General features: G+C 42.5%; 1 protein-coding gene across 1 annotated transcript in view; it reads left to right on the forward strand.

The window, feature by feature from the left end:
• The window catches only part of slx9 (SLX9 ribosome biogenesis factor), a 110,026-nt gene that overhangs the window by 79,119 nt on the left and 5,089 nt on the right, over positions 1-25,818 (forward strand). The window contains exons 3-4 of the mRNA XM_055638426.1: positions 6,246-6,308; positions 6,763-6,922. Coding sequence (XP_055494401.1) covers positions 6,246-6,308; positions 6,763-6,922 — 223 coding nt within the window. The remainder of the gene's footprint in view (positions 1-6,245; positions 6,309-6,762; positions 6,923-25,818) is intronic.

Consider the following 25,818-nt stretch of genomic DNA (forward strand, 5'->3'; position numbering starts at 1 on the left):
ATTGGAGTGTCAGCATAAAGGTTTCTGCTCCGTTCCCTGGAGGATAACTTGAACCCACAACCTTCCAGTGTGTTGAATGTGCTGCCAACCAAGCCCCTTGGAAACATTTATTCTGAAGAGAATCTGAACATGGATTACCTGATTTGAAAACATGCATGTTGGAGATTATGCGCCTCTTAATATTCCCCGCGAGAATAATGTCTCCCTCTTTTTTTATAGATCTTTATCCATTGAGCCTTAATCCTCTATTTCAATTACATTTTAACGGTTAGCTTAGAGACTACTTGTGAAAAGCTTCTCATTGAAAACCAGGAGCACTGTTGAAACTAATTGTCCAAGAACACATACAACTCCTTTTGCAAACTGGCACAACAACATGCTAGTAAAATAATGAATGAACCAATTCCAGTTCCATGAATTTAAAAAAAAAAGATTTCAGATTTGTGTTATACTTTTATATTTACACATTCTTGTTGGCCATTCCTCCTTTGTATGATTTGTAGGAGTTTCCATTCCCTGGTCTCACATGAGTAGCTCCTTGATAACAAGATCATCATTAATATTTTCCCATTAGTGACATTGCAATAGATACTGCACAATTCATTGAAAATAATAAATATGTATTCTTCATGAAGGTGAAAATAATAGTTATGATTGATTAATTTGAGGTTTGATAACTTAAGGCGATAATCTAATAGAATAACATTAATTGCAGGCATGTGTTCATTCTATCACACTTTAAAGGAGCTGTGTTTGAGTTGATGGAAAGATTTGGCAGAGAACTGGAACTTTGTCAAATATGTAGGCAAGATGGAATTGTTGAATATTTTTAGTCATTTTTATGTTACTTTGAAATTTCATTACTATATTGGGGATTGCAACAGTAACTGCTGTTATCACTACAGTTTAATCACCCGTCATAATAAATATCATTTCATAGGATTGCTTTTCTCCACTTGAGATATGTTCTGTCAGTCTTTTCCTGGACGAGGTGCCAAATGAATAGTTTAATTTATGTCCTGGTACAGGTAAATCAAACCAGACAAGTAAATATGTGATCCACTCATTGTGCTTTACAAATGTTAATTATTCAACTATTGTTAATATTCTTTTGTCTTTGTGTGAGGCAAAATTAACTTGTGTTGACCAATAAAACTCTTAGAGTTCATGGGGCCTGCACTTAATGGAAAATGAACTGCACTGGCTTCTTTTGAATATTTCCATATGCTGCATCCAGATTTCATTTTCATCTAGTGCTAAACCCATTGCTCTTTGGGAATAATAAAGAAATTCATTGGAAAAAAGTGTGATTCGGAGCCTATTGAACCATGGAGCCAATGGTTTTGTTCCTAATTATTGTTTGGCTTTATTTAGCACCAGAGTATTTGATCTTTATCCAGTCTGTGAAAGTATGATCACACAATATTTCTGCTGTAAAATCGTTACTTTTACCACATTTTTCCATCTAATAATTTAACACCCTGCACTGACTTGAGGAAAGCACTTGCGTGGAGAACTAATTAGTAGCATTTTCAAAGAAAAGGCATGAGGAAAAAGTGGCCTCATTATGTGCATTATGGTTCTGTGATTTGTCTCCTTCAGTAGCTCATACTAAAATGTTGCCATGAAATTTTGACAACTTATTTTATAGTGGGCATGATCAGAGCTTGCCTCATGATTTCCTGTTAGTGAAACCTGCAATTTTAATATCATAACCTACGATTTCAATTGCTTACGGTAAAATGCTGAAACTCTGGCTAAAACAGTGTTTGGAATGAAGATTGTTAACAACAAAGTTCTGCCTGCCTACTTTTGCTGCTGGTCGCTTATGAATTGTTGAAAGATAAATTGGAAATGATCCTGCTTCTTCATACTTTTAGCAGAGCATTTCGGAACCAAGGAAGAAGTGAAAATATATTAGTCCCTTTTATATACCTAGTGTACTTGAGTTTGAACTGATTGTATTTATGTATGTTGTATCTAATCTGGTTGAATAGAATGCAAAACAAAACAAAGTACCTCGGAACGTGTGATAATAATAAATCTGAACCTAAATTGCAGAGTTGATTATTTGGTTCTGGGGCTATGATGCTGTTAGATCAAATGGTTGGGGCTACCATGCTGTTAGATCAAATGGTTTTCTTGAAGATCCTGAATTGTGCTAAACTCCCAGGCTTGTGAGTGACCAAAGTTGCCCCAGTTAATCATTGTGGGGTTTTTTTTATTCGTATTACATTAGCCCAACTAATTTCTGCTGAGACATTTTTTAGTGGCACTAGAAATATAATTTAGACACTGGAAATATAATTTCTAATATTTCAAATGTTGAAATGAATTATTATCGGCACAATGGTGCATCCGTGGAACTGTTTTCTCACAGCTACAGCAACTCGGTTCCATTCTGACCGATGGTGCTACATGTGTGGGGTTTGCATAGTCTCTGACTGTGTGGGTTTCCCCAGATGCTCCAGTTTCTTCCCACATCCCAAAGAAACAGATTTAGAGGTTAATTTTCAGTTTCTCATTGTTTCTTTTAAATTAATCCCATCCACTATTTTTCTTCCTCGTTTTTCCAGTAATTTGGAAGGTCAGATTTAGATCTCTGTTGCCTTCTTAAGGCATAGACTGGGTTTGAATTATTATTTGGTTCTCTAAGAAAAGTCCCATAGATTTGATTCCAATCTGGCACGGGAGTCTATGTGATTTATAATAGCAAACTCTGGATTGGTGTAGTTGTTTTTTGAGCCAACTCCAGTCAATTTGTCTTTTTTGAAATGTGTTATTAGTATAACACATTATATAAATAACAGGTATTTTTTATGATCTCATTGCTTTAGCTGTGCATGGTGGCCTTTTATGGTGTGTTTGGCTCAACAACAGTGTATTTATTCTTCAGCCTGGAGCAAGACTGGAGCATGTTGCTCAATGCTTGAAGCATTGAAACTTGGGTGCTGCTTTCCAAATCTACATCCATGGTGCATTAAAATAACTGCCTATTTTTTCCTTACAGCTAAAATTAAAAAATGAATGGATAATCTAAGAATTTAAAATCACTTTTTTGCGCCTGTTGGTACAGAAGTGATCAAAGATTGTCCTTCCTGTATGCAGCAAGATTCATGTCAGAAATACGTATTGTGTAACAAATGTTAATTGGGGGAGGAAAACAATACCATCTTTAGTCTGGTGCCAGACTGGGAAAAATTGCATGCAAATGGAATATTGAAAGTAGCAACAGTCCACATGGAAGCAGAATTCACTTTAATCCCCATTTAGCAGAGGGAATGAAAGAAAAGAGCAAACCATTGACCAGTTGGTCTTGTAATTGGAAGGAGTTTTATTTAATCAGCCACATACAGGAATTTGTTTGTCTTTTACCTAAAATAAGAATTGCACTGAGTGTATACTGATGCCAACTGGTTTCCATAACAGCAATCATAGTAGTGATAGTAATGCATATTTTAGATAGTCCAGAACTTGCTGTTTTGCCCTTGCTTGTATACTCTTTCTTTCTCTTGTCTTTCTCTCTTCATTCTTTTTCCTTTTGCCACGTCGTCCTCTCATATCCATTTAATTCACGAATTTTGATGAGGCCTGATCCATTCTGACTGCACTGTCTTTCCCTCCTGTTCTGTTGCACATATGCTTGAAGATCACCATTTTATCTTGCACGTAAGCAAATTACAACAATTGGAACTCAATATTTTCAACATTTTATGATTTTCAGTCTTTCATTTTGGTATCAGAACTGACCAATTCTTATGCAAGGTCATTCATCTGCAATGTTAATTGAGTTTTTGTCTGCTGGTGGTATTTGATCTGCATACTATTTCCAACATTTTCTTTTATCTCAGATTTCTAGCAACTGTGTTCTGCTTCTCCCAGCTTTAGTCAAATTAACCCTCTAGTTGCCCTCCTTTATCTATGCTCCTTTAGACAGATCTGTTATGATTAACTAAACTCCTCCATACATGAATAACCATAATTTCCACGCCTCACAGGGATTCCCCATCTCTACTACCCCTATGTCCACCCCACTCCCCCCACTTCTTTTCTCACTTATCCAGTTCTAATGTGGCATTGCCCTGCATCGTTACTTTTGTTTCTCACTCCATGGATTCAGGCTGAATATTCCCAGCAGTTTCTGTTTTAATTTCAGCTCGCTCTCTAGTTGTAGTATGAAGGAAAATTATCTGAATTTAGCTTGATGCTGACCAGGAAATCACATTGAAATAGGGAAGGTGATTCAGAGGAGGAAGATGGGTGGATAGTAACAACTAGTGCAGGAAAACATTCCAGCTTTCCTTTTGATGTGAGGTTGCCTGATATGCTGCTAAATACAGTGCAAAATTTAAGGCATGGATTTCTTTTGTAAAAACGTTACAGATCCAGCTTGTGACCACATTAATTTCTCAGCTGCCCCAGCCAGGAAAGATGGGAGCAGTGTAAAAGTGACAAGCTCAACAAATTTGCGATGTACTCATTTTGAGCTTGGGGCATTTGCCTTTGCTCAATAAAAGTAGTTTCCATGACGTATTGACCTCCGCAACACTGAATCATTTGTCATGTTACATATATCTAATTAAGGCTTAATAGAAATTGGTAGCATTGAATAAGTGGTCACATTTAGTGTCTTTGTTTATGTGACATTTCCCAATGTCAAAGTTGCAATGCCTTATTGATTTGCTGCTTTGATAAAATCAGTTTTCCTTTGTAAATATGTCACTGGTTTTGAGAATGAATCAAGGTACTGAATCCAGTTGGGTGATATAATTTGCTTCTTTTTGAAGTACATATTGGCAGCTGTTGTGTAATTCTCAGAAGTATCGTAGTTTGATTTTTGTTCCCAATCCTAAACATTAAGATTCAATGAGCTCTAAATCGCATCAGATGATTTCAATGTTTTTAATTTCAGTATGAAATATGCCCCGTCTGTTAGGACTAGAGAGCAGACCACTGAAGGTCTCAAGGCACGTATGGCAGTCCCTTCAATCATGAATGAATTTGAACTCCTTATAGAGTGTGTAGCATTTAATACTTTCACTAAATTAATATAGATCAACCTCACCTAAAAAAAAAGTAATTGGAATCCAAAAACAGAGATGTAATGCTGAGGCACTGGTCAGGCTGCATTTGGAGTACTGTGAGCAAATTTGGGCGCCATGTCTGAGGAAGGATGTGCTGGCTCTGGAGAGGGTTCAGAGGAGGTTTTCCAGAATGATTTCAGGAATGAGTGAGTTAGCATTTGATGAGCGTTTGACAGCACTGGGCCTTTACTCGCTTAGAGTTTAGAAGGTTGAGAAGGATCTCATTGAAACTTACAGAATAATGAAAGCCATAGAGTGCATGTGGAAAGGATGTTTCCACTGGTGAATTAAAGGGCACGTTTTAGAAAGGAAGTGAGGAAGAACTTCTTTAGTCAGAGGGTAGTTAATCTGTGGAACTCATTGCCATAGAGGGCTGTGGAGGCCAAGTCAGTGGATATTTTTAAGGCAGAGATAGATACATTCTTGATTAGAAGGGGTGTCAAGGGTTATGGGGAGAAGGCAGGAAAATGGGATTAGGAGGCAGAGATCAGCCTTGATTGAATGGCGGAATAGACTCTTTGGGCCAAATGGCCTCATTCTACTTCTAGAACTTGGGAACTTGTGATCTTCCTTCCTGATTTGGGAAAGGCAATTCCAGATTTCCACTACCTTTTGTATGAAGAAAGGTTTTCTGGCTTCCCTTTCTCACTTTAATTTTGAGATGTTGCCCCATTTTCCTGAACTCGCCAAAACAAGTAATAGTTTATTTCCTTGCCCTCTCAAATATTTGACACAGTTTAAACATCTCAGTCAGATGTTCCTTTAAACTTCTATACCAAAGTATGTACACGTTCTTGAGATTATTAATTCGTTTTTACAATCAGTTTCACAATTGAATCATTTCAGATCCGATATGGAATCTATGCAGCACCAAGGCCAAACTTTTCTAACCTGAAGAGTATGGTACAAAACTCATAGAATGCTCTAAATAATTTACAACAGGCATGGGAACTGAAAATGTGACACTTGGCCTTGCTACAAATACTTAATTCAGAAGCTTGTATGCCAACTTGGACTTTTATGAAAATGGCTAATGATTGATGCTAGCAACAAAGAATCGCTCGAGTATCTGTATCACTCTTTCACCTCCAATAGAATTGTTTTTAAGTTGTTTGCTTCCTTGCATACCTCTTTTGACATAACGCTAATTGTCTTCTGCAGGTGACAAGGTTCAAATCTCAAAGAAAGAGAAAATAAAACAAAGGCATGAACAATGGCTTCACAGTAAGTATCATCCAATTCACAGCTGACTTTAATTTTGTAAGAGAGATCAATGCCAAAATAAATGCAAAGGGACAGTTTGTTAAATGAAGATGGACGCACCAGATTCTGGTGAGCTTCTGCTGCCTGTAGCTAGTAGGTAAACATTGTTGCCCCTGGCTTGTACACAACACTCCAAGTGTCTAGGCTGTCTTGTATATATTTTATGTGTTTTGAATGCTAAAAGGTGGATATAACGATTTAGCATTGAGGAAAGAGAGTATGAGCTTCATGTCATACATTGTTTGCTGAATTGTGTGGAGAATTGTAGGCAGTGGAATTATCCCAGTGTGAAGCCTGCAGACTATGCTGTATGTCGGTACATAGGTTAAAACCTACAAACTTTCGATTTAAGACATATTGAAAGGAGTATCTGCCGCAAGGTAGATACCATTCATTCCAATGTTATGTCTTGCAGAAATCGAGATGATCAAACTGGCAAAACAGAAGATGAAAGCCCAAGAGAAACGGAAATCCACCCCTGTTGTGGGAGACATGCAGCCACTTTCTGATGCACTGCCAGAGTTGACAGAATTGATCAGTGAAAGCAACAGTTCAATGGCCAATAAATCAAAGAGGTACAAATCGACATGTGTAATTAACATGGTGATATTTGTAATTTCAAATGGAATTTTACTCTGTCTTTGATGGTCTGAACTTGGGTGCTTTTTCATAATCTGTGAAATTGGCACGACCCTATCTATCTAGCTGTTTGTTGCATGTTTAATAATTAAATGTGAATGAGCAAGATGAATTATCGAACTATGAATAGTCTCATTCAGTTTCTTTATGGCTCATCTGTACCACAAACTCTATCTGATCTAGCTTGGTGCCATCACCCCTCATACACATACCTAACAAAAAATACATCAATTTCACTTCCAATATTTTTACTTCCAATATTTTTTCACTTCCAATATTTTTATTTGACACTTGTCAGCTTTTTGCGAGGAAAGAGATTCTGACTCCATGACTTGAGGAAGTTCTTTCTGACCTTGTCTTCTCCCTGGTTACTCTATTATTTTTAATGTACATAGGAAAAGCCTTGGGATTTAAAAAACCTGATTCCCCAAAGACACTTCATGGCCCCTTTTGGCCTTTCTAAATACCCGTTTGTGTTTTTTCCTACGTGGTTTGTATTTCTCTATGACCCTAGTCTGATTTCATCAAAGTGTATTCAATGCTAATGAAGGCAAGTATTCAGTTTGTAGCCTTCATACCTTATCTAACTGTCCTGACACCTTCAGGAATAGTCACATCTTCTCTTCTCCATCCATTTCTGCTTTCCACAGACACCGTTCCCTCTGCAACTCCCTGGTTAAATTATGCCTTCCCCGGGTAGCTTCCTCTACAACCACAGAAGATGCAACACCTGTCCCAATACCCTAACCCTCGACACTGATGTTGAGACCTAAGCAGGAAGATCACAACTAGTTAGATCACAACTCTTCTGATTTGCGAATGTATGGAATTTACACATACTCCCTAAAAATGTGTGGGTTAACCTTGGGTGCATGGATTTCATCTCCCCCCCCCCAAAGATGTGCTTGTTGGTAGGTAAATTGGTTATGTAAATTTACCCCCGAGTGAGAGTAGTTCATAGCAGTATTGGGATGGAGAGGATGGGTATGTGAGAGAGTGTAGGTTGCAGGTAAATTAGTGATAAAATGGAAATAATCTGCGAGGGGCCAATTAGCATTTTTCCCTGTCATGAGAAATAATTAACAAGGAAATCACATGGAAATTGCTTGTACCTTACAACAACAAAAAATTAACATTAGCGGAAATTTTATCGGATATTATTAAGTGATGGCTGAATGGTGGGAGACCCAAATTTTTGTTTTGAGATTACAGATTTTTTTACTGTGTGTTCAATTTTGAATTAATCTTTAAAATGTTACCACATGTTTTGTTCTCATCTACTTCCCTATCACAGACCCATTCAAAGGCTCGAAAGTAAACAATAATGCTGGAAAATGCAACGGACTTCCCTTTCCCTGTCCCCAAAGTTCTGTAAAATAATCAATGTGGTTGTGACTTTTTATAGCAAAAAAATGGCCAAAGTAGTTCAAGACTAATGGAAATTCAATATGCAGATATATTTCTCAATAGGCAAGTTTAGGAGTTTAGGATTGTAGTAGTATTTAAATAAAATTGAATCTATCTTTCAGAAGGATCTCTCAATTTATATCAGGTTCAATTGGCACCATTTCATGAGCATGCAGCCAGTGAGTTCCAATGAGTACAACGAGATTGATCACCTGATTGCATGTTCGTGAAATAGAATTAGGGAGTAGATTCTTGTAGGTTCCAGAGCAGTTTCTATTCAGTTTCAGATTTGAAACCTTTGTATTTCCTCATTTCCGATACCTTAATCCCCTTTCTTGATTTTGCTGTCTTCATCACAGGAGATGGATGTCTATTATAAACCACCTGATTCCCACAGTTATCTGGACTACACTTCTACCCTGCCTCTTGCAAAGACGCTATTCCCAACTCTCAATTCCTCTGTCTCTGCTGGACCTGTTCCCAAGATGAGACTTTCCATTTACATCGACGATTGCTTTGGTGCTATCTCCTGCACCCACACACAACTGACTGACTTCATCCGCTTCACCACTAACTTCCATCCGGCACTCAAATACACCTGAACCATTTCCGACACTTCCCTACCATTTCTTGACCTCACAATCTCCATCGCAGGTGATAGACTTCTGACCAACATCCACTATCAACCCACTGACTCCCATGGCTATCTAGACTACTCTTCTTCCCACCCTGCTTCCTGTAAGGACTCCATCCCCTACTCCCAATTCCTCCGTCTACGCCGCATCTGCTCCCAGGATGAGGTGTTCCACACCAGGGCATCGGAAATGTCCTAATTATTTAGAGAACGGGGGTTCCCCTCCCCTACTATAGATGAGGCTCGCACCAGGGTCTCTTCCATACTCCGTAACACTGCGCTCTCTCCCCATGCCCCCCACTCGTAACAAGGGCAGACTCACATAGTCCTCACCTTTCACCCCACTAGTCGTCACATACAACAAATAATCCTCCATCATTTTCCCCACCTCCAACGTGACCCCACCACTCGCCACATCTTCCTATCTCTCCCCCTGTCTACTTTCTGCAAAGATCGCTCCCTCTGTAACTCCCTTGCCAATTCTTCCCTTCCCTCCCGCACCACACCCTCATCGGGCACTTTCCCTTGCAACCGCGAAAAATGCTACACTTGTCGCTTTACCTCCCCCCTCGACTCCATTCAAGGACCAAAGCAGTCGTCCCAGGTGTGACAGAGGTTCACCTGCATCTCCTCCAACCTCATCTATTGCATCCACTGCTCTAGATGTCAACTGATCTACATCAGTGAGACCAAGCGTAGGCGTGGCGTCGTTTCGCTGAACACCTCCTCTCGGTCCGCATTAACCAACCTGATCTCCCTGTGGCTCAGCACTTCAACTCCCCATTCTGAATCCGACCTCTCTGTCCTGGGCCTCCTCCATGGCCAGAGTGAGCACCACCGGAAATTGGAGGGGCAGCACCTCATATTCCACTTGGACAGTCTGCATCCTAGCGGCATAAACATTGAATTCTCCAATTTCCGGTAGCCCTTGCTGCAACCGCAGGAGATGTAATACTTATTCCTATACCTAGTCCCTTGTCTCCATTTACTGCATCTGGTGTTCCTGATAGGGCCTCCTGTATATCGGTAAGATCAAACACACATTCAGTGTCCGTTTCGCTGAACACTTGCGTTCGGTCTGCCGAGGCCGACTGGACAAATGGAGTTGAAATGGTTGCTAATCATTTCAACTTCCCTTCCAATTCCCAAACTGACCTTTCTGGCCTGGGCCTCCTCCATTGCCAAATCCACAATTTGTAAAACTTCTCACATCTCCCTTCCTTTCTTATCTCTGGCCTTTGTTCCAGCCATCGCCTATTAACCTTCTCTCCCCCCCCACCCCCCCTCCCCCCCTTCCTGCCTCTCCCCCTTTCCATTTTCTTGTACCTCCTACATTCAGTCTGAAGAAGGGTTTTGACCCAAAAGTCACCTATCCATGTTCTTCAGTGATGCTGCCTGACCTGCTGAGTTACTTCAGGATTTGTACTGACTTGTATTTCCTCATTCGTTAGAAATTTTTGAAGGCATTGTATGAGCTGTCTGACTGCTGGGTGTTTGTAATGTTGCTTCTCTTCATGCGTTTGAGGCAGCGGAAGTCTGCAGCAGGGTGATGCCATTCGGTTCGACATCCATTGGTGCCTTCCCTAAAAAAAGGCGCATGCTTTGGATTGGCGCCAAGCTGCGGCGCTGCTGCTGTCTCTGTTGTCGATCGCCTGACTGAGGTCAGTTGACAGGGCTCACCACGGGTAGGTCGACAACATGAGCCCCATAATGTTACTGGTATTCTTTGAAAGGTTTCCAGGAATAGTAAACTCATGGCAGGATTGTAAACATTAGATTTGGATTTAATAGGGTAAGCGTTTATTTAAGAGATGTTAATAGTGTTGTAATGTATTCATGCACACCTCAAAGGCTGCCTACCCCCCACATTGGATCCCTATCAGTTTGCCTACCACAAGAACAGGAGTACAGAGGATGCCATAACAACGGCACTTCACTCCGCCCTCTCCCACTTCGACAACAGAGACACGTAAGAATGATGTTCATCGATTACAGCTCAGCATTCAACACCATTATACCCTCTAAACTGATCACCAAACTCGGTGACCTGGGCATCGACTTCTCCCTCTGCAACTGGATACTGGACTTTCTAACCAACAGACCCCAGTCTGTTAGGTTAGACAAGCACACCTCTTCAACCCTCACCCTGAACACCGGCGTTCCACAGGGCTGTGTGCTGAGCCCCTTCCTCTACTCCCTCTTCACCTACGACTGCACACCTGTACATGGTACTAACACCATCATCAAGTATGCAGGTGATACAACGGTGATTGGCCTCATCAGCAACAACGATGAGTCGGCCTATAGGGAGGAGGTCCAGCTCTTAGCAGCATGGTGCGCTGACAACAACCTGGCCCTTAACTCCAAGAAGACCAAGGAGCTCATTGTAGACTTCAGGAAGCAGCACGGGCACGCACACCCCCATCCACATTAACGGGACGGAGGTGGAACATGTTTCCAGGTTCAGGTTCCTGGGGGTCAACATCTCCGATGACCTCTCTTGGACCCACAATACCTCAACTCTGGTCAAGAAGGCCCACCAGCGTCTCTTCTTCCTGAGTAGACTGAAGAAGAATCTGTCTCCTCAGATTCTGGTGAACTTCTACCCCTGCACCATCGAGAGCATCCTTACCAACTGTATCACAGTATGGTATGGCAACTGCTCTGTCTCCGACCGGAAAGCACTGCAGAGGGTGGTGAGAATTGCCCGCATCACCGGTTCCTCGCTCCCCTCCATTGAGTCTGTCCAAAGCAAGCGTTGTCTGCGAAGGGCGCTCAGCATCGCCAAGGACTACTCTCACCCCAATCATGGACTGTTTACCCTCCTACCATCCGGGAGGCGCTACAGGTCTCTCCGTTGCCGGACCAGCAGATCCTGGAACAGCTTCTTCCCTGCGGCTGTCACACTACTCAACACTGCTGTCACTACTCAACACTGATTTATTTATTGAAATCATGTTCTATGTCGCTCTTCCAGGGAGATGCTAACTGCATTTTTTTGTCTCTGTACTGTGCACTGACAATGACAATTAAAGTTGAATCTGAATCTGATATTCATGTATATGCTGTGTTTAAGAAGGAACTGCAGATGCTGGAAAATCGAAGGCACACAAAAAAGCTGGAGAAACTCAGCGGGTGCAGCAGCATCTATGGAGCGAAGGAAATAGGCAACGTTTCGGCCCAAAACGTTGCCTATTTCCTTCTCTCCATCGTTGCTGCTGCACCCGCTGAGTTTCTCCAGCTTTTTTTGTATACCTTCATGTATATGCTAATGAGTTGGTGTTGTATATAAGTAGGGAATGTTGGGTAATAAATCTCTCTTCTGATCCAGGCAGCTTGCGTGTAAGTTGTTATTCATTCTGCCGTCCGGAATATAACAAAATTGGCGACGAGGATGGGATAGAGTTTGTGAACTCATCCTTTAAATACAGTGCCGGACTGTTTTGCAACACGCAGTATTTAACATTTTAAACAGTAAATATGGAGTTGTGTCGCAGTTGTTTGCGAGCTGGACATGAGAGGCCTGCAGATCCTTCTATGCAGGGGACGGTAGTTTAAAACAGCAGCTGGATAAATCGGCGAGAGTTTGTCAGGCTATCTCTATGCTGTGTCTACATGGCAAGATGTCGCCCTTGCGATTGTATAACATTTTAGACTGAGTTTTTTTGTCGAATTCCTCATGCTGAATAGTCTTTGTACAGCTAAGTTTTAGGTGAATTGTTACACCAGAACAGACAGGAATTCGGGGTTTTAGAACGTCCTTTTATTTTTTTTTTAAAGAGAACACGATGGCAGCGTCCACGGGCTACATTGGAAATCATGGCACTTTTGACAAGAGTAGAGAGCTGTTCAGCTATATGGAGAGAGCAAACATGTTTTTCAAGGCAAACAATATATTGGAGATTAGTGGTGAAGGAGAGATAGTGGCTGAAACAAATAAGGCCGTTTGCGAATGCATGAAAGCGATTCTGCTCACGGAGATCGGCCCTGAAGTGTACGGCACACTCGTGAATCTCCTTGCATCCTTAAAGGCAAAAGACATGCCATTCAATGACATTATAAAGAAGTTGGAGGAGCACTTCAACCCAAAGCCTCTGGAAATTGCAGAAAGCTATAAATCTGGCACTAGAAACCAGAAGCAGAATGAGACAATCAATGAGTACATTGGTGCCTTGAAAAACTTAAATTTACAATGTAACTTTGGAAACTTTCTTGGACGAACACTACGCGACAGATTTGTTTGTGGTCTAGTGGATGAACTGTCCAAACTGATGAACACTCCAGATCTCACATTCGAGAAAGCATGTAAGATTGCTACTACAATGGAGATGGCATCAAAGAATGCTCGCGAGTTTCGTCCACCACGAAATGCAGTGGCCGTTTACAATGGCAGTGCCTAACTTTCACCCGTTGCAGGAACAGCCTTTCTGTGGACGAGTTACACTACGCGAATAGATTTGTGTTTGTGGTCTAGTGGACCCGACTTTTTCCCTGTCGGGTCTCGGCTGTCGTTGGGGCCTAGCACCGTGGAGCGGCCTGTCCAAACTGATGGAACTGCGGAGCCGGAGCTGCGGATCTGCGGACTCTCACATTGGGGCTGGCCGAAAGCATGGTAAGATCGACTCCTGCTACTACAAACGCAGCCGCAGGTCCGGTGGATGGACATCAAAGAGAGAGAGAGACCGCTTCCCGGAGCTCCCGCAACGCGTCAGCACGGCTTTCATGGCCGTGGGACTCACCATCGCCCGTGGGGGTTCCAACCTTGGACACCCGTAAACGAAATAAAATGGCCGTGGGACAGCCCGCCTGGGGCTTGGACATCGGGAGAGACACGGAGAACAGGGGAGAGAAAAGACTTGCCTTCCATCACAGTGGCTTCACTGTGATGGATGTTTGTGTGAATTTAATTATGTGTATGTCTGTAAGACAGTGTCTTTGTTTGTATGGCTGTGGAAACAACATTTCGTTTGAGTCTCACTGGGGCTCAAATGATAATAAATTTGTATTGTATTGTAAACCAAAACCGAAGTATGACGGGGAGCCAAGTTCAGCCAGTTGTTGTCGTTGCAACGGTAATCACTCATCCGAATTTTGTCAGTTCAAAATGGCCAAGTGTTATAACTGCCAGAAGAAAGGCCATATCGCCTCAGCATGTCGGGCCAAGCTTATAACAGGAAACCAACAATCTGCGGGAATCAAGCAACAACACCGGAGAGGAGTTCACAACTTGGAGGTGAACCCAGATTTAAATGAACTTGGGTTGTACACCATTTATGCAACCAACATCAATAAGCCTACAACCAGCCAAGGCAAGGACTTTCAAACTAAACTATTGATTAATGAGCAGTTAATCCATATGTGTATTGACACGGCAGCAGATTGTTCGGTCATGAGCAAAGACCTGTACGAAACAAAGTTCCCACAGGTACCATTGTTTGAGAGTAAGGTCAAGCTGAGAACCTACTCGGGCGACGATTTGGAGACTTGTGGACAAATGAACTGTAAAGTTCAACATAATGTTCAGTCAGTAACACTGCCCATCATAGTAGCCAGCTACAGAAATAAACCAACCCTCCTTGGAAAGGATTGGCTGAGTAGAATAGAATTAGACTGGAAGAACATTTTCAGCGTCAATTTGTCCAAATCACGTCTTGAGAAAATGCAAGCAAATTTGCTGACAGTTGCACGGGAATAACAGGGTACTCTGCACACATTCAACTTAAGCAAGATGTGAAACCTGTGTATTTTCGACCAAGACCTGTACCATATGCACTAAAGCAACAAGTGGAGGTAGAACTCGACAGATTAGAACGGAATGGAGTACTTGTTAAGACAGACCAGAGTAATTGGGCAACGCCAATTGTGGCCGTACCCAAGGCCGACAAAACTGTTCGACTATGTGGTGATTACAAAGTCACAATCAACCAAGCTGTTGATGACGAACAATATCCGTTACCAACCTCGCAAGATCTGTACGCAGAACTTAGCGGAGCAAGAGTCTTCACTAAACTGGATTTGTCTCACGCATATGCCCAGCTCAATGTCAATAAGGAAAGTCAGCAGTACTTGACTATCAACACACATAAGGGCTTGTATTCATATACAAACCTGCCCTATGGTGTGAAATCCTCCCCGAAAATTTTCCAGTCGTCATGAACCAAATATTACAAGGCATTCGGCACTGTATGCAACCAGGATGACCCACTGATATTCACAGGCATGGTAGAGCATCTGGAAATCCTCGAGCAAGTTCTCACACAATTGAACTGCCACAATGTCAAACTGCGTCAAAGTAAATGTGCATTTGCACAGTCAGAGGTGGTCTACCTTGGACTCAAAGTAGACGCCAACGGACTTCGCCCTGTGAAAGCGAAAGTTGAAGCAATAGTGAATGCTCCAAAACCCAACAATGTGTCAGAGCTACGATCATTCCAGTTCTATGCACGATTCCTTCCAGATTTAGCAACCGTGCTAAAGCCACTTCATCATCTGCTACAAAAAGATGTGAAATGGACGTGGGGAAAGGAACAGCAACGTGCATTTGACATTTGCAAGGAAAACTTGACAAGTGACAAACTTCTTGTTCACTATGATACGACACGCGAGATGAAACTTGCTTGTGATGCTTCAAGTTATGGTGTAGGTGCAGTGATCTCCCACGTAATGAATGACGGACAGGAAAAGCCTATTGCTTTTGCATCCCGCACCCTGTCATCGAGTGAACGCAACTATGCGCAGATAGAAAAGGAAGCACTCAGCATCGTGTTCGGAATCAAGAAATTCCATCAGTTTCTTCTCGGCAGACCATTCACCCTAGTGACTGATCACAAGCCACTATTAGTGATACTTGGTCCCAAGTCATCTATACCTTCATCAAGGATGCAGCGCTGGGCAATTTTGCTGTCCCAGTATGACTACAAGGTAGAGTACAGAAGCTCCAAGTGCAACGCAGTTGCAGATGCGTTGTCCCGGTTGCCCCATGAGAACTCTGACATGGGAAGTGAGAACTCAATCTACACACTGCAAGTTGTAGATGAAGACTTTCCAGTGACTGCAACAGAAATTGCAGCAGAAACAAAGAAAGACAATGTGCTGAAGTGGGTTTATGAACAGACATTGAACGGATGGACTGAAATCGATAGTGGATTGAACTCAGTTCTGAACTCAGAGCTGAAGCCTTTCCATAATCGATGCCATGAATTATCATGTGAGCACGGATGCATTAAGTGGGGTTACAGATCTTTGCACCAGAGTCTTTGAGAAACAAAATTATTAACGAACTTCATGCCAAACATCCTGGCATAGTAAGCATGAAGTCAATTGCCAGAAGTTTTGTGTATTGGCCTGGTATTGACAGTGACATCGAGTCACTGGTGAGCAAATGTAGCGTCTGCCAAAATTGCCAGAGTAAACCACCAAAAACACCACTGCAACCCTGGTCATGGCCAAGTGGGCCGTTTCAGAGAGTTCATGTAGATTTTTGCGAAAAGGGTAATGATCACTTTCTGATGCTGGTAGATAGTCATTCTCAATGGATTGAGGTTATACATATGGGGTCAAGCACTACTAATGAGTGTACCATAGATGAGTTGAGATCAATTTTTGCGTGCCATGGTTTACCGGAAGAACTTGTTTCTGATAACAGGTCTCAGTTTCGTTCAGAACAGTTCAAAGAGTTCATGCAGCGGAATGGTGTTAAACATACACTTGTTCCCCCATACCATCCAGCCTCTAACGGGGCGGCGGAAAGGTCTGTTAGAGTTGTCAAAGACGCTCTCAAGAAACAGGTTTTGCAGGGTAGTTCAAACCTCAGCATGAAACATCGTTTGGCTAGTTTCTTGCTGAAGTACAGAACCATACCACACACAACAACAGGTTACTCACCTGCAGAACTGTTGATGAAGAGAAGGCTAAGAATACGCTTAAGTCTAGTTCAACCCAATTTGGCTTTGAGAGTTGAACAAAAACAATTAAGTGAGAAACACCATTTTGACTCCGACAAAAAGGAGAGGTACTTCAAGCCAGATGAGCAGGTTCATGTTCTCAGTCCTCCCAACAAGTCCAGTCGAGACAAATGGGATGTTGAGAAAATAGTGGAAGTGTGTGGAACCAAAAGATACTTAGTTGAAGTTGGAGATAGGATCAAAAGTGTTCATATTGATCAAATGATTCCAGCCAAAGATGAACCAAAAACTGAGCATGAAGTCCTAATCCCTGAATCTTTATCTGAAAGTGAGTTGGAAGAGCCAACTGTGATTGAAACACAGTTCAGTCAGTACAGAAAAAGAAACAGATTCCTCTGGTCAAAGTCAGAGTACTAAAACAGAGCCAAACAAGCCTACAGTTGAGCCAACACCTAAACCTGTTTTTTTTTTTTGTTTTTTTATTTCAAAATAGACTTTATTCAATTGATAAATATATACAATTCCTGAACCATTCAAACAAACAAAATTCATCCGACATTTTCGGAGACTATACAAGTTTTTTCAGTACAATTTTTTTACATTTGTCAAATTTCACCAAACAGTCCCCCACCCGTGCCACTCTGTGGCCCCTGTCCAAGTAATAAATATATACAGTGTTTACAGTGCGAAAATTCCTTCTGACATTTTCATTTCCACAAATAATGTCCCCCACCCATGCCACTCCTAAACCTGTTACACCTGTTACTGTTAGACGATCAGGCAGGATCCTTAAACCAGTAGTCAGATTAGGTTTTTAAGTTAAATAACTCACTGTCTAGGTAGAATGAAAATGTGTAAATATGTAAAATAAATATATTGTGTTATCATTTAAGATTTAATGAACACGGGTTTAAATCAAGTATCACAACAAGAAAATTGTAACTGTGTACTTAGATTTAATACAAAAAAAAGGAGAGCAGTGTAATGTAATCATGCATATTCATGTATATGCCAATGAGTTGGTGTTGTATATAAGTTGGGAATGTTGAGTAATAAATCTCTCTTGTGATCCAGGCAGCCTGCGTGTAAGTTGTTATTCACTCTGCCGTCCGGAATATAACAAGTGTAAAGTTAAACTCCAGCTGTACTGGCAAAGTTTAACTGATTGACTGCTTCTAACTCAAAATAAGTACACTTGATGTGAACAAGTGTAACTCTAATTTACATGCTCTGAAGTACTGATTTTATATGCTCTGAAGTACCTTGTTGTACTATTTAATCAGTGGATCATAACTAATGCTTTCAAAGTGTCAATGGCCCATTACTGACATTGATGAAATTGATGTTGATACTCTTAAGAAGAGAGAAGTTTGAAGGAAGAATTATGGGGCTTTTTCACGGGGCGACATGACGCAAGATGTGACCAGAGTGAAGTGGTCGTGGTCTAGCACGATACACATACGATATAACGGGGGGGTAGACAAAGAGTTCCCATGGTACTCGGCATTTCTGTTATTTGTGCGAGTGACTTGTCCGTCTCCCGAGCTTTCCCGTTAAATCTTGAATGAGCATTGTAAACTGTCAAGTGCAATTAAATCATCACGTGGCACAAATGATGTCATAATTTATTTTATGGCTCTTAGAGACATGATTCCAACCTCAAACACAGAGGGTGTAAAAGCTGTCTGCAACTTTTTTACTTTGCAGCTGCAGGGCACAGACAGACTTATAAGAGAAGTTTAAGATAACTGCAAAAACAGCACTTTTACATCTATAGCATTGTATGTTTTTAAATCTTGGATAACATTAAATGGTTCTCCTGTTGATGAACTGATATATCGTTATATATACTCACATGAGCACCCGGGATACTCCGCAGCCTTCGTCTACAGCAGGTTCCGTTTTCTCTCCCTGTTTCTATAATCCTCTCTGGATTTATCGTAGAGAATAGTAAGATTAAACGAGAACTTACCAGTTTGAAGTTTGATCTGTATTTTATGAGGAGTTACGATGAGGGATTACGTGAAGAAGCCCGCCCCAGGACGCATTGCGGCATAACTTCAAAGCAGCGGTGTGGAATCACAGACAGACACGTATTTGAAGTAACATAGTAAAGAATAAAGAGACATCAATTATCAGTTTGATCCATGTAATGAGGGTGGGAGCGGAGGGCACGTAATCCCTCATCGTAACTCCTCATAAAATACAGATCAAACTTCAAACTGGTAAGTTCTCGTTTAATCTTACTATTTTACTTCGGAGTCACGTGAGTGACTTCGTGAAGATTTCAAAGCTCTGTGATTTCAAACCGTGTAACAGCTTATATCACTCGCTGCCGAAGCCTTTGAGGGAGGAAGCGTGTTATCATAATCAACCAATGATTCTGTTTATAGAAAAAAAAACAATGGTATTTTACAATAACACTGAAGAATTTTAAATGCTCCCCTTGGCTAATTTGAATATTTGCAGATTGGAATCTTCCTGCAAATAAAAACAGGTTTTGTCAACAGTTTATAATAATTTATTTCTCTGAACGTTTTACCCCCACTATTCTGCTGTAGCCAGGATGTGGTTTACAGGCACGTCCATTCTTTTGCCGTTGACGTGGAGGCTTCTCCTGTGGGATGACAACTTTATACATGTTAGTTTTATCCCAGGAGCTTTAACCTGCTTGAGCCATTTCAAAAAAGGCTTGTTACCCGACCACAAGGTGTTTTGTGACCAACCCACAAGGCTTTTCATCTCCCTCGCATAATTAGGTTGTGTCTATGTAAGGTAATAGGGTCTTGGCACATACCGTGTTTTCTGGCAGGTAGCCCGTTTTTTATGACTGGATAAGGTGTTCCTGGTCTGGTTTGACCATTCCCTGAACAAATGATAGAGATCTGGTCTGAAGCTGTGAGCATGGTGTCTAGTTGAAAATAGGAGTAGTGACTGGACACTCTGTGCTGCTCCATGTGCCTTTAACATATGTTTTTAGTGCATAGAAGGTTCAGGTTTAGGACTCTGGCTGGTGGGATCCCCTGAAGTGTGGTTAACCACTGTGACATCCCATATATAGGTGTACCTAGTCTAGGGGTTTAGAGTTTTAATACCCTTCAAATTTACCACCAGCCAGTGACCCCATGGCCTGTTGTCCTGTAGCTGTTTTGAAAAAGAACAGGCAGGGCAATTCTAGCTGTGTTGATGGCACTGTAGCCGAATCCTTCATCATGATGAAGGTTCTCCAGGAATTCCAGTTCGTAGTACCTGTATCGGATGAGTAGGTTTTCCCCTTTATCCTTGCAGTACTTCTCTTGATGCTGGACAAGTGTTGTAGTCCAGTGGATGTTCAAAAGGATGCTGACATGGTGTCGATTATTCAGTATAACAATCCCAGTCCCAGAGGCTTGCGCAGAATCTGCAGCTCAGGAGCTTATTTCTCATGGCACAGTTGATTTGTGCCCGGCTCCGATATTAATAATTCTGGGTACTGGAAAAACACCATCCAAGTTTCAACAGCCATGTCATGGCGTGAAGTGAAACAAGGCTGCGTAAGTCCGTCAGGTACTATCAAATACCTGAAGCAGAATCCTTTTGTACTGTGCGTTGTTCTCGATTGGTGAGGCAGAAGGGAAAAATACATAGAATTAATTTCACCAATGCAGCGTGAACGCATTTGTCTATCAATATTATAAATACATTCTTGAATGACAACATGACCTATAGGTCAGAAAAGTTAATATATATAGCTGACGATCTTTCTGCTGGAACTATCTGTCCCAGAGAAATTTTTTTTTTTTTTTTTTTTTTTAATGAGGATTCCACTGGCCCAGGGTCTGGTTTCCCCCCGCGACATACATAGGACATCCCCGAACACCTGGTGATATAGCGTTAATGCAAATAATCGATATCAGTTTCACATTCCATTTTAATTGTCATTGTCAGTGTACAGTACAGCGACAATGAAATGCATTAATATCTGTTGCATCATATAGCTTAATAGTTTTGTTAACTTTATATGAAAACATCTAATTGATGTAGTCCTTAATATTATGTGACCTGGTGTCTGTCACTGTATTTTTCTTACCGCCCAGGTAAGTTGTTGATAGTCAAATACATCTATGGATATACCATTGCCAAATTGGTTTGACCAACTTCTCATATGATACCGACTTTATGCTGCCATATGGTTAATATAGGCCACCTCCATAGTGTAGTCTATTTATACCCATACATGCAAGTGCTTTAAAACTCATAAAATTCACCCGAACATTTTTTAGATAATTAATGCCCAGTATAAGTGGTAACCCCACCACTGTCTTTCTGATATTACTTCAGTGGGTAACTTCATGAGATGCTCAATGACAACCTATATGTTGTTTTTGATACTAACATCTGAATGATGTAGACAGAAATGGTACCATTTTTTCCCAATTACTCTGTTATTTGTCGAGTAGTTGGTAGTTTGACCATTACTTTGTGCTTGTTTGTGCCAATTCAACTATGTTGTCTCTTGGCATCCTTATAGTTACGTGGACTGAATTAATATGAAAGCCAAGATAGTCCAAGAAAGCGCTCTATATGCTGGTAGGAACCAGACCCACCTACCTCCATGGTTATTGGCGGTTTTGTGTTTTCTGTTTTCTGAGTGCTTTTGTTCTGAGGATGTGCTGGCGACGTTGGGGGGGGGGGCGCATTTTCCAGGGGGTCCGCGGCGGGCCCTGATCTAAAAGATCTTTGGGGATAGTGCGGCCCCAAGCTTTCACCAGTCCCATATTCTAGACATAGACTGGTGGATGCCGTGAGGTGCTGCTGTTAGGGTATCGAAAGTCGTGGTTTGCTCGTCCCTTGGCCTGCCCTCATGATGCCGAAGGTTTTTGATACCTCTTCGATCTCCTTCAGCTTTTTGTTCAGATCTCTCCCAAATAGCAGTGAGTCTGCCTCCGCTGCTGGGCTTTGCTCAAGCCTGCATCTTTGAGATTGAGGGCAGGTGTTGTATTTCCCTTCAGAGATTATTTAGTTCGAATCGTGTTGATCTCGTTATCTCCACAGAACAAGCATAGGCTGTGATAGCTGACATCAGGAGCCTTCGGATCCGCTGTAGCTTGAGTTTTTATGCCCGCATAAGGGCCCCCACAACTTCCAGATTTTGCTGTTTTAGGCTTATTCCCCTTAAGGGCCTCATAGTTCTCTGGTGCTGTATATTCTTGCTGGCTGCCATTGTTTTGGCTCCGGCGGTGCTCCAGCCCGTGGGGTTGCTACGAAGCGGTCCACGACACCCAACAGCTGTTCCTGATCCTGCACCTCATGCACACTCCCGATTTTGTCCGCCTGCCCCATTTGCAGACCAGCCCTGCCCTGGTCACCAATGCTAGCCTCCTGCTCCAACCCGTGGTATGAGGGTAGCAAAGGGCAGTGCCTGAACGACACTATGGAGGAGGTGCCTGTTTGTCTCGCCGGGAGCGCTGCTGTTCCCGGTGGACCTTCTCCTCCAGGAGCTGCTAAGTGCAGCTCAGGCGGCTGTCTCTCTCTGCTTTGGTAGAGACATGTCCCCCTCCGACGAATCGGAGACGACCGGCCGTTTGGCTTCCTGGCCGCTTTCCCAGTCCGCCGTGTAGGCTCTGGCGAGACTGGCTTGGCTCGGTCTCAGGGATAGCGAAAACGCTCTGCGAGCGACGCTGCCGCCGGTTGCTGCCCCGCTGGTAGAGTTGGAGCGGGGCAGTTTCTCTTTGCGAGTTTTTTGTGTTGAGTTCCTGAAATCTGTAATAAAACACAACTGCAAACTCACCTTTCCAATGCCCAAGAGTCGCTCCTGCAGCTCAGGCGGCTGTCTCTCCCCCTCCTGGGTGGAGAGACGTCCCAGTCCGATGTCAGCTCCACCGCCGGGTTTTACACACATCCAGCCCGCTGCTCAGGTGCTAGCGGGCTGGCTCGGTCGCGGTGTCGGGTTTGCGGACCGCCCACTAAGCGGTCCACCCCTGTTTGCTACCCAACGACGTCCTTTCGTCGAGCGGGCAGGTGCAGCATTTCCCCCCAAGCCCGCAGCTGATGCTGACGGCTTGATGCAGAGTCGGGAGCGGGGCGCTGATTAGCGGTCCTCGCTCTCTCTCTCTCTGCACTCGGGCTGCTGCTCACCTGCACTCGGGCTGCAGCGCACTCCACGCCAGCACTGCACAGTGGGTCCCCCTAACGGCTCCGCTCCAAGGGGGCCGCTTGCACGCCCTGCGGGAAACAAGCAGACGCAAAGGGGCTGTAACAGTAAAGGTAAGTACTTACCTAAACTTAGATTTTTTCTCGTTTCTTCGGGAGCCCTGACTCCCGGCTGCCGCTTTGCATGCTGAAACGTAATGCCGCAATGCGTCCTGGGGCGGGCTTCTTCACGAAGTCACTCACGTGACTCCGAAGTAAAATCTCGTTAAATTGGTACCATTCTACAAGTTTCCCCCTCTTGTTCCCTGGAGAAGTTATATGGCCTTACCTTCTGCCATCTTCCCTTTACATAAGCATCTGTAGAGGCTATTCCTACAACGGCTACTGGGGAGGTAATCTGAAATCCACCTTGCTCACCCTCTCCCTGCTCCAAGGAGCCCACAGGCAGTGTTATCTCTGGCATCTCCTGTTGCCTCTCCATCTGTCTCACTTGCTGCGTCTCCTCCTCATTCTCCTGCATGGCAAAAACCTTTCTGACACGCTTTACCCCCTTTCTTTGAGCTTTTCTGGGAGCCATCTCTGCGTGTTCCTGTTAAAAAGATTCTCCAACAATGACAATGAGGTGGGACGTCCTTGATGGACACATGTTCCATTGGCGACATTGAGAACAGCTTTTTTACTCACCTTCTGTCCCCTCTGTCCAGCTTCCGGGTTTACCGTTCGCAGGAGTTCCCACGGTAACCGCAAGAGTTACTACGGATATCGCACTGGCCACTACGTTCATAAAATGTTGCAATGCTCAACCACAAGTGTACAAATCACTCTTGGAGAAATTCAAGCTTGCTTGAATTTTCTCCCGAGTACCTAAGTTACACGATTACCTGCCTTTAGCGCCACGGTGGTCCACGGTGGTCCACGAATGCTGTACTGTTATCGCACGAGGTTCTCACGATGTTAAACTCTGGTTACCTCTTGCGTCAAGTCGCCCCGTGAAAAAGGGGTTTTAGCAATACCTTTCTAAATTCGTGTTTGATCATGAGTAAATCTATTTCTTGATGTCTCGTTATTTAGTATGTTCCAATGACCTGGCCAAACTGCACTTGAGCAACAAAAGATGTGGAGATAGGTATCATCCGTCTGCATTAAAACTTGATCAGTTTTTAATGTACAGTTGTGAAATTGGCGAGATGTACATTTTCCATCATGCATCCAAAAAGGGTCTCAAAGTATCGATTGTTACATAACAAATGAAAGGTGGGTAAGCATTCAGCTGGGTCAGTGATGAGGTAAAAATTCACTATGTTCTAATTCATTCCACCTGGAAGGATAGAGACAAACAAAACTGACGAAAACAGCCAAAAGGGGTGGTGGAACAAGAGCCGAAGAACAGAGGCTTGCTGGGTGCAAGCTTTGCTATCTATATTATTAGATAACAATACAATTTTTTCAATAATTGGCAAAAGAACCTGATCTGAGAAGAATATTATTAACAAAAATAGTTATGATCCAGAATGCGCTGTCTAAAAGGGCGGTGAAAGCTTCTTTGAGATTACTTGAAGAATCTATAATGCTATGAAGAATAGCTTTTTGAAAAGGTGCAGGCAAATTTGGCAAAAAGGCATTTTGTGGTGAACGGTTCTGAGTTTTTACTGTTTAATGCTGAAATTAGTTTTTTTAAAGAAAATATGGACTCCATATCCATCATGTCTCATTTTAAAACTCCAATCATCAAATTTGTATCATAACAAGAAAAGAAATAGAAGCAGAACCAGGCCTTTTTAGTAAGGCCATAGTTGTGAGCCTTCACAGCTAGATAGGTTACATCTTCAGCCACGCAGTTTGGATCTTTTCTTTCATTTCTGTGTCTTATGGAACTCACATGTTGTCATATATTCTCCTTGTGACTGCATGGATTTCCACCAGATGCTCTGGTTTCCTTCATGTTCTTATTCCTTTTCTCCAGAGATGCTGTCTGACCCGCTGAATTACACCAGTTTTTGTGTCTATCTTTGGTTTAAAGCAGCACCTGCCGTTCCTTCCTGCACCTTCCTTCATGTGCAAGTTAGTAGATTAATTAACCAATGTAAATTGGTCTTGTACAAGTGAGTGGTAGTATCTGACGGGAACCAAAATGAATTCTTGGAACGTTAAGAAGGATCCATGAAAGACAAGCGATGCTTTGAAGAAAGATTTGGAGGCAGCACGAGTCTCAAAAAGCTCAAGCACTGTGTGCCGACACTTCATTGATGTCGGTCATATAGAGACACGCAGCATGGAAACATTCCTTTCGGCCCAACTTGCCTGAGCCGACCAACACGAAAAAAGGTCTGAAGAAGGATCTCAACCCGAAACGTCACCCATTCCTTCTATCCAGAGATGCTGCCTGTCCTGCAGAGTTATTCCCACATTTTGTGTCTATCCCCAACTGCATTAGTCCTACTTGCCTGACCGGTATCCTAAACCTATCCTATCCATGTACCTGTCCAAGTGTCTTTTCATCATTGTGATGCTACGTGTGTCAACTACCTCCTCTGGAAGTTTGCTCTACATACTCACCACTCTTTTTGTATGAAAGGAAAATCAGGCTCCTACTAAATCTCTCCCCCATCACTCACCTTAAACCTATGTACTATTTTTCTTGATTCCTGCACTCTGGGTAAAAGACTGTGCATTTACCCTATCTATTTCTCTAATCATTTTATACACCTATAAGATCATCCCTCATCCTCCTGCATTGGATGTCTACATTGTTGGA

Source organism: Leucoraja erinacea, chromosome 7, assembly GCF_028641065.1.
Source record: "Leucoraja erinacea ecotype New England chromosome 7, Leri_hhj_1, whole genome shotgun sequence".
Lineage (NCBI taxonomy): Eukaryota > Metazoa > Chordata > Chondrichthyes > Rajiformes > Rajidae > Leucoraja > Leucoraja erinaceus.